At 42.6% G+C, this 17,828-nt stretch overlaps 1 protein-coding gene across 1 annotated transcript; it reads right to left on the reverse strand.

Annotated features, from left to right (window-relative positions):
* Positions 1-2,945: 2,945 nt before the first annotated feature.
* Positions 2,946-17,146, reverse strand: ALDOB (aldolase, fructose-bisphosphate B). The gene is made up of 9 exons (XM_072842158.1): positions 16,991-17,146; positions 11,937-12,058; positions 10,910-11,121; positions 9,823-9,877; positions 8,777-8,937; positions 7,895-7,978; positions 6,882-7,056; positions 6,270-6,469; positions 2,946-3,478 (listed from the first exon to the last, which is right to left on the reverse strand). The coding sequence occupies exons 2-9, from the start codon at positions 12,046-12,048 to the stop codon at positions 3,383-3,385; spliced, it is 1,095 nt and encodes a 364-aa protein (XP_072698259.1). The 5' UTR covers positions 12,049-12,058; positions 16,991-17,146; the 3' UTR covers positions 2,946-3,382.
* Positions 17,147-17,828: the final 682 nt, after the last annotated feature.

A 17,828-nucleotide genomic window follows, 5' to 3' on the forward strand; every position in this document is an offset into this window, starting at 1 on the left:
TTTGCAATGCTGTACTTTTTTTTATTTTGGAGATGAAGAACTGCACATGGCTACTAGGTGGCAGAGCCAGCATTTGAACTTAGAGTCTGATTCCAGAACCGCTGCTTTTCGCCACCCCACCTACTCCCTCCCAAGAGGACTTTGCAAGTCTCACCTATTGGTGACGTGACCTTGAACAATTGCCTTAGTGCCCTGGACCCCGGGTTCCTCTGCTATTGCTGCAACAAAATGTGGATGTCAACTGGAGGCTTTTACCCCAGGAGAGCTAAATCAGATGGACTTGAAGTCCCATACCTGCATGCCTAAAGCCTGCTCCAAGATTTCTGCAAGGTTCTAGAGGCTTATATTCTCATTGTTGCAGTTGGCTTCAGCTTCGGCTAAACTAATTCACATTATGAATCATTATGAATCATCTCAGTACCTTGTTTTTGAATAGCATGATGTAAACCCATGTGTGAAACTCAGCTCTTCCTCTCAAGCAGACAAATGTCTTTAGACTGCTTGATATTTCTCCCGTCTAAAAAGTGCTTTAGTCACCTCCCCCAATCCATATGACTGTGGCTTCTCCCTGCCTGCTGTCTTTCCCCGTCATTTCTCATTTCTTCCTTTATCCTTGCTCATTTCCCTGACCTTTCCCTCCTTTCTCTGCTCCTTACTCTTCAGAGCAAAACCAAATTCCTCTTTTTATTCCTTCCAGCATTTAATAATTTGTTGTGACCTTGGCTTTTGATACTTATACCTTCAAGGTATCATCCTCTTCCAGTAAATTTTCTTACACAAAGGAAGTTCTAAGATTTCCTTGCCTTTTGCCTTCCTTTGATGCCCACCCTAAATGCTATCTCCTCCCCCTTCCCAACCCCCAGTCAATGGCATCTGTGTTTCTTGCTTAACTACTAAAGCTTCATTGTGTGGTATGCAAATGTCATACCTATCCTAAAGCTGAAACTTCTTTTAATTACCTTTAGTGCCTAGTACCAAATTTTATTTTGTCGGTGTTCCATAACTACTAGAATAAATCTGACGGTGTACCAAAAGATAGGAAGCTGCTAATATATTCACTCAGTGATCATACAATTAATAGAAATTAAAATCTATAGTCTCATAACACTTGTCTTCATATTATCCTGAATGGAGTAAAGTACTGGGGTTGAGATTTCAAAGACAACTATAGTGCCTTAGTTGGGAAAATATATCAGATGATAGCTAGGAAAGTGTATTATATAATCCTCATCCCCAGTGAAATGTAATTCAGTCTGGATCAAAATAAATAACTTGGCCTTGATTATAGATTCTCACTAAACCTATAAGTGAGAATCTAGGAGGTTTCTTTACAACATAGGATCAGTGATGCTGCATAAGCTCTAGATAAAAATTTTCTGGCAGAAGAGTTTTGTCACACCAGGTATTACCAGCTTTAGGACAACTTCACACATGGGAGGAGCTCAACTATTTGCTGAGTGAATGAATGAATGAATGAATGAGTGAATGAACGCAATAAGAAATGTAGAAGACTGAGGTGCCTCAGTGCCCCAGTCAGTTGAGCATCTCTTTTTGGGCTCAGGTCATGGATCTCAGGGTTGTGAGCCCCACATTAGGCTCTGTGCTCAGTGCAGAGTCGGCTTGTCCCTCTCTCTCTCTACTCCTCCCCCAACTCTCTCTCTCTCTCTCTCTCTCACACACACACTAATAAATAATTAAAAAAAAAAAAAAAAAAAGGAAGTGTAGTAGAAGACCTACAACACTGGTGGCAGAGATTTTGAATTCTGCCTATTGCCTTTTCCCTACCTTCCTCCCTGGCCATGTGTCCATTATAGGAGAAAGAGACCTGAATTCTAATCTCGGCTCTAAGCCCCTAAACCCCTCTAAGTGTGACTGTCAGCAAGTGGTTTAACTGCTCCAGGCATAGTTTTATCATCCTAAATGTAAAAATATTCCCTATGCTGCACTCCCAGGTCTCTCTCCTCAGACAAAGTCCCTTTGGACTAATTCTGTCTTTATTTCTCTAAATGCTACGTGTATGCCTCTAGTTATTAATTTATCTACTCTAAGCAATGTCATTTATCTTTTCACTCTTCAAGACAAGGAATTTAGTTTACTACTTTCTTCTATATTTAACTATATGTGTGAATATTTTAATGATTTATACCCAATTCCTTTAATAGACTTAAAGCGCCATTTCTTTTTTTTAGCATTATTTCTTAATCCATCAATTTTAAGTAGTATCCTGACTCCCTGCTCAGTGAATTAATGTTCCCTTCATTTCTTTCCATTTCTCCTCCTTTCATTTGCTAGCTTCTGTCAGATAAATTATTAGTTTTTCACCAAAATCATCATTTTTATATTGTACAAAATTATAATGTTTGAATTCTCTTTTGTACCTATGGTTGTCTTTAATGCTTTTTCTGTAGATCAATTCTGAAAGTGGAAAGCCCATAAAGTATAATTATGTAAACAGTATTTACTGCAAAATGAAACAGTGTGCATAGATGTGCAGAGGGAGTGTAGTGTGTCACCAAATCTGGGCCACTTCAAAAGGAATGCTGCAGGCATCAAAGCCACAGTGATTCTCCCATTACATGCTGCATGTTGCTTGAAATCATTTTACATTTTAGTTTGCTTCATATTATGAAGGGCTTTCATTTTAAAATATCCTCAGGCTTGAATTTAGCATGGTAGTTCTCAAACTTGGCAATACTTTGGAATCACCAAAGAAGCTGTTAAGAAACCCTGATACTTAGAGGATCCCACATCCAAAGTTTCTGATTTAATTAGGCTGGAGTGTGGCCTGAGCATCTGAGTTTTCACATTTTTGGCAGATTATTCCAATGACGAGCCCAAGTTGAGAACCCTGACCATTACTGTCAGTCATGTCTAGTGGAATCAAAGGTATTAAAATATACTGAACCCTTTGGAAGCAAGAACAGAAAGTGAAACCTGATACCAGCTGAAGGCTTCTAGAACATTTTATTTCTTTGTTGGTTGCAGTTGCCTCCTTCATAACCTACCACTGCTAAGATTGTTGAATAAGACACACTTTTCCACACTCAGCTTCTGAGGTGTTATATCTGGTGGTTGTTATTCGAATGGCAAGCTGGTTTTATTTTCAAGTCTATTCTTTTCTTAGGTGGATACTCTTGGGGCCTGGGAAGTTGAAGCTGTCACAAGGAAATTGCATGACATTTCATCAGATCTGCAATATTCGCGCCTTAGGTTTCAAGAACGGATTTTTTTCGCTGTGTCTAACAATTTAACAGGTATTGTGTTTCCAACAGTCCCAGTCTGATCTTGTCTCATTTCCAGGGTCAGTAGAAAAGTTGTTCTCTTTCAGCCCTTCGATCAAGGCACCTAGAGGAGCTGGAGGCAGGCTGGTGGGCCTGGGGCTCTAATAGGTGTAGCAGGCGGTGAAGAGGGACTGAGTGGAAGCAGCACCAGAAGAGCCCGAGTGAACATACTGTCCTTTGGCTGCCTGGCAGTTAGCCTAAAAAACAAGCAGGAGAGAGGATGTGAGGTTAGAGCAAACGCAACCCTGTATTTGACCCGCTTTCATTTAAAACCAGCTTCACCTGCATCTGGATTTCTTTCTCCTTACAGTGATTTTGCTAAATATTGGTGCTAATAGCATTCCTTGCCTTCTAGAATACACTATCTCCTTTTTTATCCCAGTTTTCTGAGCATTATCTCAGGCAAGCTGAAGTTAGTGTACATTACTGACAAAGTTTCTTTGTGGGATGCCTGAGTGGCTCAGCAGTTGAACCCCTGCCTTCAGCTCAGGGTGTGATCCTGGATTCCCGCGTTCGACTCCCACATCAGGCTCCTTGTGTGGAGCCTGCTTCTCCTTCTGCCTGTGTCCCTGCCTCTCTCTGTGTCTCTCATAAATAAATAAATAAATAAATAAATAAATAAATAAATAAATAAATATTAAAAAAAAAAGAAAGTTTCTTTGTAGTACCAACAACATTGCAGCAACAGTATTAGAAACTGAAGTTAAGAAACCTCACTGATATAGTGTTAAGGGAATGGGTATTTCAAACTGAACAGTGGAGAAGCTTGGAATGGCTGTGGAAGCAGTTTGCTAGGAAATGGACCAGATGTTATACCAAAGGATCAGGCAAGGTGCAGCCAGAGGTATAACACAGCAGATTTTAAAAATTCTTTTTAAAAAAATTTCTGTATTTGCCCATAAGAATACTTTTGTGCTATCATTTGATTCCTTGTGTAAAATCCAATTAAAGGGGAGTCCATAATTACAAAATCTGCAACAATCATATTTGGGCACCACTCAACAGTACCATGTCTTCAAGTCCCTGTTGCTGTTATCTTGTTGTCTCCAGGACTTATTTCTACATCTACAGTGATTTTTAAGGCATGTTGCATGGACCTAAGCACTTCTTGGAAATGGAAATCCTCTGGTTTGACCCCAGACCTTCTCAATCAGAAACTCAGTTGAGGGGGTCCAGCAGTCTGTGTTTTCACTTGCCATCCAGGTGATTTGGATGCATACTCGAGCTTGAGGACCACCATCCTAAATGAGCTCAGCTTCCCTTCTTTAGTGTGGATGGCCCTTCGCTACCATTACCTTCACAATCCCTCCAACATAGTAGCCAAATCTCCCTGCTTCATCAGCCACGCACCAGCGCAGCCACACCCAACTCTCCATCCTAACAAAGTAAAGCACTACCTCTAAAATTTCACACCTCTTTTATGCCCCTGAGACATCTTCTAAGCTTCTCTGGGGTCTGCCTTCCCTTTAGTGCCTCATCACCAAACTTCTGGCTACACTTCATTCCTCTCCCAGCCTCCTCTGTGATCACCAAGTAGACTATGGCTATTGCTCAAATTCAGTACTCTTCTGTCTCCCTATTAAAATTTATCCTGCTATTTCCCATTTAGATTGCTCTAGATCTTCCTGCGGGATTAAGAGAGATATTAGGAGAATTCAGGATCTAAGTTAATGCACTGCAAACTCACTCTCATTTCAGCAGCACCTTGCCTGATGCGTCGCCATCCTGTTGGTGAGTCTCCTCACAGACTACTTCAGCAGCCGTCCCAACACCTCCCCGCTGTTAAAACTGAAATCTCGGTTCCCTTATCCCCCTCAATAGCCACTCTCGACTGTTAGCAACCACTACATCCCTTCACCTCTACAGATTCCAAACCCATCTTTTTCTTTCCTCTCTCTTCCCTCCTTTCTGAGACCACCTCTGCCACCTGCATTTAATAAGTCTCACACATTCCTGTTTCTTCCAATTCCTTGTCCTCTCAGTTATCTCCACTGTCCTCATCTTTAATCTCTCCTCTGGCTCCTTTTGCTTTACATTTAAATGTGCCCAGCTCTCTCCTATTTGGCTAAACTCTAAGCTCCCTGAAGCCAGTATCTGTGTCCTCTTTGTTCACTCCAGTCCTTGGCTCACAGTAGGTATTCATTCAAAAACAAATGGTTACTGATTGAATAAAATCGTTTTTTGTCTTCATTTCTCCTGGTACCCTTTCTGGGCCTTTTCCTGATAATCTTCTCGAATGAGCACCTTTCCTTTCCTCTCTATTGAAACTGTGGTGTTGAGGGTCCCTGACAGGCTCCCAAATGCCAATCTCAGCTTTTGCTCAGCCTCTGTTCTGAATCTCTCTATAGTGTGCTATTCCTGACCGCCTTGAAACTTGCTTCTATTTGTTCCCAGGATCCTTGGCACATCCTATCTTATTACTGCTGCTTGTCTTACTGGCTTTCTTCTCCATCTTCCTAAAATGAAAAGTGCCCTGGTTCAGTCCTTGGCCCTCTTATCTTCTCTCTCAAGTGTCTCTGTGGAGATTGTCTACTGTTACTGATTGTCTACTGTCATCAACTATGCTCCCAGGGTGGATGATTCACAACTCTCCCTAACCCCCACCTTTCCTACTGAACTCAAATGCCTCCTTTTCAAATATCTAGTAGATGATAACATCATGGCCTGGAGAAAGCAATGATTTTCCAGGTAAGAGAGCAAGGCTCCTAGTATCCACTTGATCAAGTATATAAGAAGTAGTAGCATCTTGGGGCACCTGGGTGGCAGTTGGGTGAGTGTCCAACTCTTGATTTCAGCTCAGATAATGATTTCAGGGTTGTGAGATCCAGCCTCACACTGGGCTCTGTGCTGGGCAAGGGAGTTGGCTTGAGATTCTCTCTCTCTTCCTCTGCCCCCTCCCTGCTTGCTCTCATGCTCTCTCTCTCTCTAAAATAAATAAATAAAATCTAAAAAATTAAAAAAATAAAAGAAGAAGAAGTAGCATCTTACCAGGGCCCGTTTCATGAAGGCCTCCTGGGTTGCCTTCTTGTTGGCAGCCTTGCCACCCCAGGCAGCCAGTGCACTGGCCTGCAGAGCCCGTCCATAGGAGAAACTTAGTTTCCAGGGCTTTGGTAGAGGGCAAAGGTTGATAGCATTGAGGTTGAGAGTAGCATCCTCTTCACTCATGCCACCAGACAAAAAGCAGATGCCTGCAAGGAGAGAAGCCAATTCCAATCTACTATTTCCAGCTTCTATACCCAGCTTGAGAAAACAAACCATGAGCCTATAAGAAATGTAATGCCTCAATCCTATCTCTACTTGATTTGCATGGAACTGGGTTGGAAAAATTAGTTTGCTTTTGCCAAAGCTAGCTGGGATCAGGCAAGAAGGGCTTTAATAAATAAGGAGGATGGTGAAGTATTGAGGAAATCAGTGGATGATGTGAATTTGGGAGACTCAGGCTATGTGGTGTTAAGGAATATGAGGGTAAGTGCTGGCCACTTGTGAAATACATGGCTCTGTTTCCTGGATACAAGACTCCTGAGCAAACACAAATGCTGGTGGAACTCCTTCCCAAGATAAGGGCTAAGACCTCAAGTCAGAGAAGAAGGGAAGCCTTACCAGGAACAGCTGCAGGAACAGTACGGTGGAGAGCTGTGACAGTGGCCATAGCCACTTGCTCTGGAGTATACTTTTTGGTGCAGGCATGTCCAGCAGTCACCATGTTAGGTTTCAGCAGCGTGCCCTCCAGGTAAACGTGATGGTCATTCAGGGCCTTGTAGACAGCAGCTAGGACCTGAGGGACAAGAGGTTCAAAGGGTAAAACCCAGAACCAGCCTGACAGTCAGCTGACTTTGGCACTTTTATGTTGCAGGGATGCAAGACCAAAGAATCCTCGTATGTGGCTTGGCCAAAGTTTCCTAACCAGCCCCTAGTCCTCATTAGGGCAATGCACAGCCAACCTCAAGCCACAATCATTGAGCACAACCAATCTGGCCTATCCTCCCTTCCTCTACTCTAACTGCTCACTGCGTGGACTAATGGCATGGCTCTGCTTTCTAGATCCCCTCCACTCTTTCCTTCCTATCATTCCCTTTGGTCAGTTGAGTCTGCTTTGATTTAGCTCGTTGGGGACATCTAAATTGGCCTCCATTTTCCAACCCCACAGAAGCTAAGGAGTCATAAAAACATACATTTTAGAGACGGAAGCACTTTCAGACCTCATCTCAGTCCAAGTGGAGAAAGTGAAATCAGGTTACATTGCCAATACGAACAGAGTACCTTCTAATGATATTTTGTCACGTGACTCTCACCTTTTTTTAAAATTTCTTTGTTTACATATAATGTAACTGATCCCAAAAGAACACAGGATTTACCCACAGTCCCACAGCTGAGATTATGGATTGTCAAATACAACTCTTGGTACTGCAAATACTGTGCTTTTTTCCATATGGAGAATACCACTGTGCCAAAAATGTACATTTTGTTAAGTACCCCCTTACCTTCTCAGTGCTACATCATGATTCCAACTGAAGAATATTTCATATATAACAACTGATATATGTTAAGTTACAGCTATTACTTAAAAATAAGACATTTCAACTGGAATTGAGACCCTTATATTCAAGACTTACTTTCTCAGTAACATACTGGCAGTGTTCCAAGTCATGGTCTCCATCTGGAATGACCTCTGGCTCTACAATGGGTACCAGCCCATTCTAAAAAGGAAGAAGGAGGAGATAAAGTGCAGCTCTGCTCACTGTGATCCTTTCTTTAAGAAGATATTTGACAGTTGCAATTGGTATAAAATGAAGCCCTTATGGAGAAATGCCATGTGCTGACTTAAAGACAGTGCAAGGAAATTTAATGGGATCTCTAGTGAGTATTTGTAGCTTAGCCAAAAAATAACAGTGAGGTTAAAAAAAAAAAGTTCTCCTGGGCAAACTTAGGGCAGTCAAACTTAAATCACTAAGAAAGATGCCCCTTGTATGGGTTAATTAAGGAATTAAGCACTGTTTATAGTTCTAATTGGGAATCTTCAGGTGCCCACAACTCAGGTAACCTCAGAATAACACCCACATAAGCAAATCAGACTTGACTGGGATCCCAGAGACACTTCAACATATGTTGGAAACTAGTGTCAGGTCACCATCTTCCAAGATATTATTTGGATTGGGGCTAAATCAGAACTATCACTCTCGAGATAGGGATCTAAAGGGATCATGTTTTAGATGTGATGGAGTAGAGGTAAGCAAGTGCCCTGGCTGGACCACTCTTAAGACTCAGCTTATAAAACTTTGGCTGAGGGGAGCCATCGATAGCATTGGCCTTTTGGGCTCATAGCTGACTGGTGGGACCAAATCTTTCCTTACCATGCTTGGCTACAAGAGTGATAGAAAATGCCACCAGGATATAGTAGTGAGATAAGGCTCATGTACTGATAGTAAAATTGGAAAGAGGGTCTCTGAAGAAAGCTCTTTCCTACTGTTTTTAGTCTAAGGGGAAAGGCAGTGCACCTGCTGACAGATGCTGGCGTAGCGGGCCAGGGCATTGGCGTTTTCCTGGATGGCAAGTTGGGATGGACATTGGTTGTCAATCCTCAGCACAGCACGCCATTTCCCAAAGTCAGCACCGTCTTTCTTGTACTGAGCACAGCGCTCAGAAAGGCCATCGAGCCCTGCAAGTCACAAAAAAGAAAGAGGCTTCTTTGCACCCGTGTTCCTGATCCATGGGGACATTGATAAAGTGAAGGACTCCTTCCTTGCCTTGCCTTTCAGTCAGCAGAGCTTAAGGACTGAATACATCCAGGCAGGTAAACATTAATCCCAATACTGAGCTTAACCTGGGGCTTTATACTTCATAAGAAGAATAGAGGGGACTAATATTTATTTAGTATTTACTATGATCTGGGCAGGATTCTAGGCATTTTGCACACCTTATCTCATTTCATTATCGTAACAATTCTACTAGTTAATATTATATTCATTATGCAGATGTGAAAACCGGAGGCTTCAAGAGGGTAAGTGACTTTACCAAGTTTGCAAAGCTAATGAGTGACAGAGCTGAGATTCAAATTCTGCTTAACTTAACCTAATGCTGTGGTTCAGACTTGTCCCCCTTGGGCAGTGAAGTACCTTGTAAAATTGTCTAATTAGTAAATGATAGAACCAGGAGTCTAACCCTGGTGGGTATGATCCCCAAGCTTGGGATCTTTCCTCTCTTCTGTTGCCAGATTTTTCTCTATAAATTATACTCTGGGGTACAAGGTATCTTCTCTGTGCAAAGCACTGTGGTAAGCACTTTATATACGTTGTTTAATTTAATCCCCACAACTATTCTGCAAAGTAGATATTGTCATCCTGCTTTAACTGACTCAGAACATTTACATGAGTAGCCTAAAGTTACACAGTTATTGTAGAGAGGAGCTAGGATTGAAAAGCAGGTGTGTGTGGCTCTAAAACCAGGGTGAAATTCTTATTTTGTTTTCCCTTGCTCACCTCTTTGCTTGTCTTCATTTCTAGCATATAGTAGCATGACTCCTAACAGCAGGTGATATCCTTACCTTGAATGGTGGTTTCTTTGTTGGTTCCTGCAAGGGGAGCACCTCCCTGGTCTAACTGTGAATATAAATAATTAACAAGTGATCAGCAGGGGTCAAGGGTCCCAGGAAAACAAAAGCAGAGCTCCCCCACCCCTACTACCATTTCCCATCTTTCACATGTTAAGGAGTTGAATTAGGAAGGTGTATTAAAAAAAAAAAAAAAGGAAGGTGTATTAGTCGGGGTGGGGAGTGGGGTGAGGGTGGGGACACACATAATTCAATCCAGAGTGGAAGGGGAATTACCTGGAAGGAACAATATAAAAGTGTTAACACTAAGAGGATGGAACATATGGAAAGCACAGGCCTGGAGCTTGAGAAGTGAAAAGTAATCTGACAGTACCTGGGATGCAGCTTCTATTACATTATTTGTTCAAGAGACATTTAGTGAGTACCTGCACATACGGGGCACTACACTATCCTGGGAAATCAAAAGAATAAAGATGCAGCCCCTACTCTTGGCATAGCAGAGCCTGAGGTCATCAGCCCGATAGGAGGCCAGGCTGGGTTTGAACTGGCTCTGGCTTTGCCTTGCTGTGGGCAAGTTATGCTATGCCTTGTAGTTCAGTTTTCTCCCCTTATTTCTAAAATACAGATAGGAACTGAATTGACCTCCAGAGATTACAAGGAGGACTAAATGAGCACTTGGAAGCACTCAACAGATGCTAGTTTTCACTCCTGACCAGTTCATGAAGTTCTGGAAGACTGAGTTACAATTGAACAGTAAGTGCTTTAATAATAATAGCGATCTTAGACTAAGTAATAATTATGTGGTAGGAACTGTTTTAAAACCTTAGTCCTTACAATAGACTTATGATGTAGGCACTGCTATTCCCATTTTAGAAATGAGGAAATGGAGACAGCTGGAGACTAAGTACCTTGTAGAAAACTTGATTGAAAGAAGACACGGACAGAAAAATCTAGAAGAGGATTTGGTCCTCAGGGGGAGGATGATGATGGAAAGGAGAGTGAACAGCAACTAGGTGATGAGGGTGTTCAGAGTGTTGGCCCTGCCGGGTGACTGTTCCATTCCTAGAATGGAAGTATTCACCTTGATTCCCACCACGATCCCCTTCTCCTTGAGGATGTTCCTGAACAGCTTTCCCTGGCTGTCCTTCTGGTAGAGGGTCTCATGGAAAAGGATCACACCCCCGATGCTCTGGTTGATGGAGTTGTCCACGGTGAAGAGGATTTCTCGGAACTGCCGGCGGTTCTCCTCAGTGTTCTCCACCTTGATCCTCTGCAGGCGGTTTCCCATGGTGCCTAAGGTGGGCGGGCCAAAGACAGCTTAGTGATAAGGCAGGGCTTGATTGCTGGCCTCCTCCACTCTAGTGACCCTCTGCAGGATGGATGGCAAGACTCTTTTTTAATTCAGAAATTTAGAACTCCTGTCTCGTTTTTTGGCTCCCAGGGGAAAGACCTTGGCTGCTGCCAGGATACTGGACAGGATACTGGACAGGAACTGTATGGACTGGACATGTCAGGGTCAGGGTGGAAGCCACCATTGGATCCAAGTATGTATGTAAGGCCCTCAGGCTTCCCGAGCCAGGTCCAGCCCTCAATCTGACTAGATGTACAGAGAAGGAAGGATGGGATAGGCTCCTGACTTCTCTGGCTTCCATCATTTTGGGGGGGGGGGGGCATACTGGCCTGCCACAACCCTCCCTTGTGCCATGCTGGGCTTCTTTCAGCCACAAATCCTTCCCTGTTCCAGATGTAGGTGCTTCCCTGCCCTCCCCTGCCCTTCCTTAGTTGACTTTACACTGACTTCTCATTAGCAGCAGAGATCTATGTATCTGATCTCATACTGGTTACGAGTTCTTGGCCTTGCTACAGTCTAGATTCGAATGATCCCTGGTGAGGGGCCTTAAAATGGAGGGCTTGAGCTTTTCCCTTAGTTTTTCAGAAATCTGTCTACCGGAACTACAGGACTCAAAATGTCTATGCTTACTGGGTCTTCTGCTCCCACTCCTGCATAACTTTACTCCTCTGAAAGGAAAGAAAATATAATTGTTGTTTTCCTTTGCTAAGTTGTAGAAATAAGTATACGCTTGTTGTATGACGTTACTTGCACTCACCTACAGACTCATCTGCAGCCAGGATCCCCTTCCCATTGGCAACAATGCGCTGGGCAATTTCTGCGAGCTCCTTCTTCTTTTCTGAGGTGAGGGCTGGAAATTGGTGGGCCATGGTGACAGGTCTGGAAAAGAGTGCAGGAGTGTCCTGAAGAAAACTGCAGGTGGCTCAGCCAGATTCATGACCAACACAGCCAAGGTGTACAAACAAACCCTCTAGGCCCCTCTTATACTTTGGCCCACTTCCATAACTGTAGGAACAAATGAGGTCTGGGGTTTTCCCCCTTTAGCTTAAGTAGTTGCAATTAGCCGTAGTAGATGAAGGTGGGATGCCAAATTCCCTGGTCATCCTAAAATAGAATGTCTTCCAGGAGACCTTTGGATTCACTGATCCTGAGACTGAACCAGCTAATTGGTGACCCACTCCAATCTGATAAATAGACAGCCCTGCAGTAACTGACTATTTCTCTGTGGATTTCTGGTGGCTTTGGGTGCTCTGAATGACTTGAGGCCAGGACAGTGAGACTTTTAGCCTCTATGGCCATCTCCCATTTTGTTCTGATAGCCTGTATTATTCTCTGGGTAGCAAACTTGAGAGGAGAAACTGCCATTTGGCCTTGCAGTTAACCTCCTTTCAGTTCTGGGACATAGATATTATGGTGTGTAAGGCTCTTTTTTCTTATATTCAATGACCTATGACAGCATTTGGGATAGATGGGGAAGATTTTCCCTAAGTGCCTCTGGGCTAGAAGTCCCATGGACTCTAGGGATGTCAAAGGTGATCCCTGCCCCAGTAATTCTCAGCTTCACTGCTCTAGCAAGGAGAAGCTCTGGTTTGAAGATCCCCTATCCAAGCAACCTCCTCAGCAGTGGTCCTCTGAAGGGGATCATTGTCCCTGCTTGGCTGCCACTTTGGGCTAGTCTTGAAAATGCAAGCTCATAGGACTTTCATGTTGGATGCTAGAAAGAGTAATTTTGCATGTGTTGGACTATCTTAGAAAAAAAGTTGGTAGTAAAGATTATCTCGAGTGGCTTCCTATCTAATTCTATGACCTCCTCCTTTCCCTGGTCTCCTTCCTTTCATATACTCATCCATAGGGTAGGTATCCTATGACTACTTTCTACTTTCTATAAGCCTAGGGACACCTCAGTTCTCATTTGGTCCACTCAGCAATGAGGTGACCAGGGCAACTAGTATCTTCATTAATTAATGGACAAGCAAGCTAAGACTCAAAGAAGTTAATTGATTTGTCCAAGGTCTCAGCTGGGTTGAGGCAGAGCTCGCCACCCAGTCCTGCCCTCCATGGTAAATCAATTTCTTCACATTTCCTCATCCCTTCAAGGCAGGCTTGATATAGAAGTGGATGACTACTGAACTAGTTCATGAGAAGGTATCACTGATAGCACTGATGCCACTCTCACATCAACAAGGGTTCTCATCTTAACCCAAAAGAGTGCAACCACAGTGCTGTCACTGGGGACAGGACAGGCTAGTGGGCCATGATCTCTAGAAAAGATATTCTTCCAAGGCCCCTCCCCTTTAGCCACCTGAAGGTAGAGTTTCCTCTTGTTTATATATTAGTTCCTAGCATTGTAGTCAGGGATTACTAGCTGTAAACCTGGCCACTAAATCTTTTTTTTTTTTTAAGATTTTATTTATTTATTCATGAGACACACACACACACACACAGAGGCAGAGACACAGGCAGAGGGAGAAGCAGTCTCCATGCAGGAAGCCTGACATGGGACTCTATCCCGGGTCTCCAGGATCATGCCCTGGGCCAAGGGCAGGAGCTAAACCGCTGAGCCACCTAGGGTTCCCTGGCCACTAGATCTTTATGCAGATAAAAGCCAACCTGAAGTTGGTGACCTTCAGAGTCCAAAATGCAACTTTTCTCTCTCAGTTTAAGTAATTGCATAAAGGAATTCACAACTAAGAAACAAAGATGTTTCCTTAATGAAACAAAAGGAAAACATAGCCCAATAATAGCAAGTTACCATTAATGCTAATTCCTCTGCTAATTGCTTTACCTGTATCATATAATTCATTCCTTATAATCTCAAAAGGCAGCTGGGCTTCCCCCACTGCTACCATAACAATAGATAAGGAAAGAACATGAGGGAGTTGAATTGTTTGTGCAAGGACATTTAACTAATAAGGTACAAAGTTGGGATGAGGGACAGTACTCCCCTCTTGCAAGGAAAGAGTGAGCCTGGTGAAAGGAATTGGCCTGTGGGTGACTCTAAGGCAACTCTTGATAACATCCCCAGAGTATTTGTTGATGACACCCCCAGAGTACCCAAAATCTGTAGGCTGCAGCTCCTCATCCATACACTACGGACCTCATCAATTGACGAACATCTTACACATTCACATAGGTTTTACTATCAGATCAGACAGACCAGGGTTCAAGGATTAGCTCTGCTTCCTTCTCACCACAGGGCAAGTCAGTAATTTCTCTGAGTCTTAGTTTACTGTGGGATAAGTGGTGTGAATATCTGCTCTGGTTGTCTCATTGCTAAGTGGATCTATTGGGACCTGTGAGCACCTTACTCATCATCATTACTCAAAATATATCTGTTGAGTTAACTGCATGATAAAATGAAGGTGTTTTATAATGCATTATGAAAATGTTGGGCATTACTATTTCTCTCTTTAAAAATTTTTTTTAAAAATAATTACCTGAGAGTCCATGTTTCTGTTTACTACCAAGCTATTTTTTCAGTCTAAGTGTGCTGACTCAACCAGAAAAAAACAGAGAAAAGGTCAAATGGAACCAGTACTGTTTCTGGGAAGTTAAACTTCTACAGAGGGACTAAAGGTCTATTCTACATCAGCAGAAATGTTGCCCCTCTGTTAATCATAAAACAGGGTCACAGACCAATGTTCGTCCCCAGGAGACAGACGGCCAGCTGGGAGTGGGTAACCATAGAGAATGATTTCTGTGCTCCTAACCTCTGCTCACTGAAGTCTCAAGCCAATCTGTTTTTTAAGTATGATGGGAAGTTGTTCACATTATATTATTAAGTAAAAAAAGGAGAAAAAGCAAATTTCAGAGACATATGTAATATATAATACCACTCTTTCTTAATTGAAAAAAAAATAGTATAACACATACTGTTTGTGGATCTAGGTAAGGAGAATAACCACCCTGGGGTTACCTGTGGGATGGAATGACTCTCACATTTTACTTTATAATTTTTTTGTAATGTTTGATTTCTCAATGAATAGGTTTATATATGACATTTTTATTACACATAATATATTAACAGGTGACACATATACAAATCTGGGAGGAGGTTGTGAGTATGAAAATACGAGAATAGAAGGTAATTACTGAAAAACAGAGCTGCAAATGACCTCAAGGATATCTATATTAACACTGCCAACTTTAAAGACAGGGAAACTGAGGTTCAGAAAGAATGTGTCTGATTCCCCTTCTAAATTGTGACGCTCTAGGATTATAAACCACATCCTACTGGTTTATGACTTGGAATCCTTTTTCTGATCTTTTTCAGCAAAATAGCACATGAAATCTGTAGTATGTTTCTTTCTACCTTCCTTCAAGAGGTTCTGTGAAAAGATAACGATTTGTAAAATATGAATATTTAACTCCTGGAGAAATATGAAGAAGTAGAGAGTCCATTCACTTCTCCAATGTGTAAGGCAGATGGGTTTTCAAGAGGACATGAGGGGTTTATGAGGGGTTCAGTCATTGAAAGCCTATGATCTCCAGGCACGGTGAGCAAGATTTTTATATACAGATGTGTGAAGAAGCCCACGGCTTCATCACCCACCCCAATGTCACAGTGACAAGTGCAGTGAAATGCCTTAATGACGGCCTGGTGCCTTTGAACACACATGGGGTAACTCAAAAAGACAGCTGAATGTTGCCATTTATTTTAAACAGACACCTAAGTCAAAGGCACTTCTACGTTTACAACAATTACACTGCATTCAAAACCTCAGGCTCTAGCTAGGCCTGGGTGGTCCCCAAATGTGCCATGGCCAAATGGCAGCTGAGCTCGAGCCCCTGCTGGATCCCAGTTGGCCAATGGAGCCCTAGGTAACTAGAGAGAAGTTTATTTTAAAAGGTAACATAGGGCAGCCCCAGTGGCTCAGCGGTTTAGCGCCACCTTCAGCCCAGGGTGGGATCCTGGAGACCCGGGATCAAGTCCCACATCAGATTCCCTGCATGGAGCCTGCTTCTCCCTCTGTCTGTGTCTCACATCAGGTTCCCTGCATGGAGCCTGCTTCTCCCTCTGCCTGTGTCTCTCTCTGCCTCTCTCTCTCTATGTCTCTCATGAATGAATAAATAAAATCTTAAAAATATAAAAGATAACATATTCTTACAACATGTCTATTTTTGAGATAGTAGAGCAAATGTCCCAAAGTACATCAGCAGCTTTTGATCCCAAATAACTTAAGCTGTAGGACCTTCAAAGTAGGAAATGTTATAGGAAGGATCAAACAAATGAAAGTCTGACAATTCATAAGCAAGTGACGGTGGTGCTGTGTGGCGATTTCAAGGCTGTTCCATGTTCTCATTTGAGCAGTGGCGGAAGGCAAGGGCAACACATACCCGGAGTTCATTCCTGTGACAAAGAAACTTCAGTGCCAGCACTAGTGGTTGTAGGGAGAAAATAAAGAAAGTGATGTAAGATGATAGGTCTGTAAATAAATCACTACAATAAGCAGTTGTTTTGGGGAGAGCAGAAATGAGCGGGAATCTCAAGAAATGATTAGAACCTAACCAAATAAGTGTATTCAAGTTGTTTCTCCCAGGCCGAAGACAGAAGAGCCTTCATACAGGTAACCTTGAGAACTAGCAAATGTCTTGAACATTTTGCCTCCACTCAAAGTGTCAGCAAAGGTGTGGATGAGCATTTATACTTAGGGAGAAAAATGATCATTTCAGCACAACATCCCATTTTCGGCCACTATCAAGTTTCTCCTGAAAATTAAAGCAGACTTCATCCTCTACCTGCATAGTGCCATCATTAACCTCTCACTCCCAGGTGCAGTCCAGGTAGATGAAGGAAGTTCTTTTACTTACAGTTAGGGAGAGGAGACTCCTCTTAGGTGAAGGTGTGGATGAGGCAGCAGCTGCCAAATAGGACGAACCTTTGGGAGCACACAGTTTTTATAGACCTTCTGTCAAAGTTTGTTTGTTGGTTTTTGTTTTTTTTTTTTAACTTTCATCCTCCCCTTCCCACCTTGGCCTGATAGGGAGGTGTTTTTCCAAAGCCCGATTGGCTCATAAACAGCCAATCCTGATCGTGCTCACACACTCACTGAGCTCACAGAATGTTAAAGCTACAGGGATATCTACAGACCCTGTAGATATCCAGATAATCCAGATGGTTCATTTTTCAGGTGAGGAAATGGCACAGAGGATTAGGGGATTCCTCTAAGTCACAAAGCTAATAAATGACAGAGCTCTGGAGCCACCTGCAGAAATTGGGAAGAATGTCACCTTAGCTCTGGCACTTACTAACCACCTGACTTTGGTCAAGGTTTTTTGCTTGTTTTTTTTTTTTTTCTTTCTTTCTTTTATTTCTCTGAGCTTTAATATCCTCCTCTGGAAACTGGGATCTCAACTTCACAAGAGTATTAAATGAGTTTGTAGAATGCCTGCACACAGTAGGCATCTGAGATCCTTTTTCTTCCCCCCAAACCAAGTTGGGCCCCCTGATGTTTTTAATGCAAGAATATACTGTATTGACTCCATTCTCATTCTCTCTCACCCTTTATGCATTTGTTTTTAATCTTGGTAAAAACTAGAATAAAACTCAAAGTGATTGGTGTAAGCCCTCCCTCAGCTTCCTTAGATATGGCACTGTCTGGATGTGGGCTCATTTTGCAGGATTTTTTTCTTGGGCATTAAACCAAAA

Source organism: Canis lupus, chromosome 10 (genome assembly GCF_048164855.1).
Source record: "Canis lupus baileyi chromosome 10, mCanLup2.hap1, whole genome shotgun sequence".
NCBI classification, from domain to species: Eukaryota; Metazoa; Chordata; class Mammalia; order Carnivora; family Canidae; genus Canis; species Canis lupus.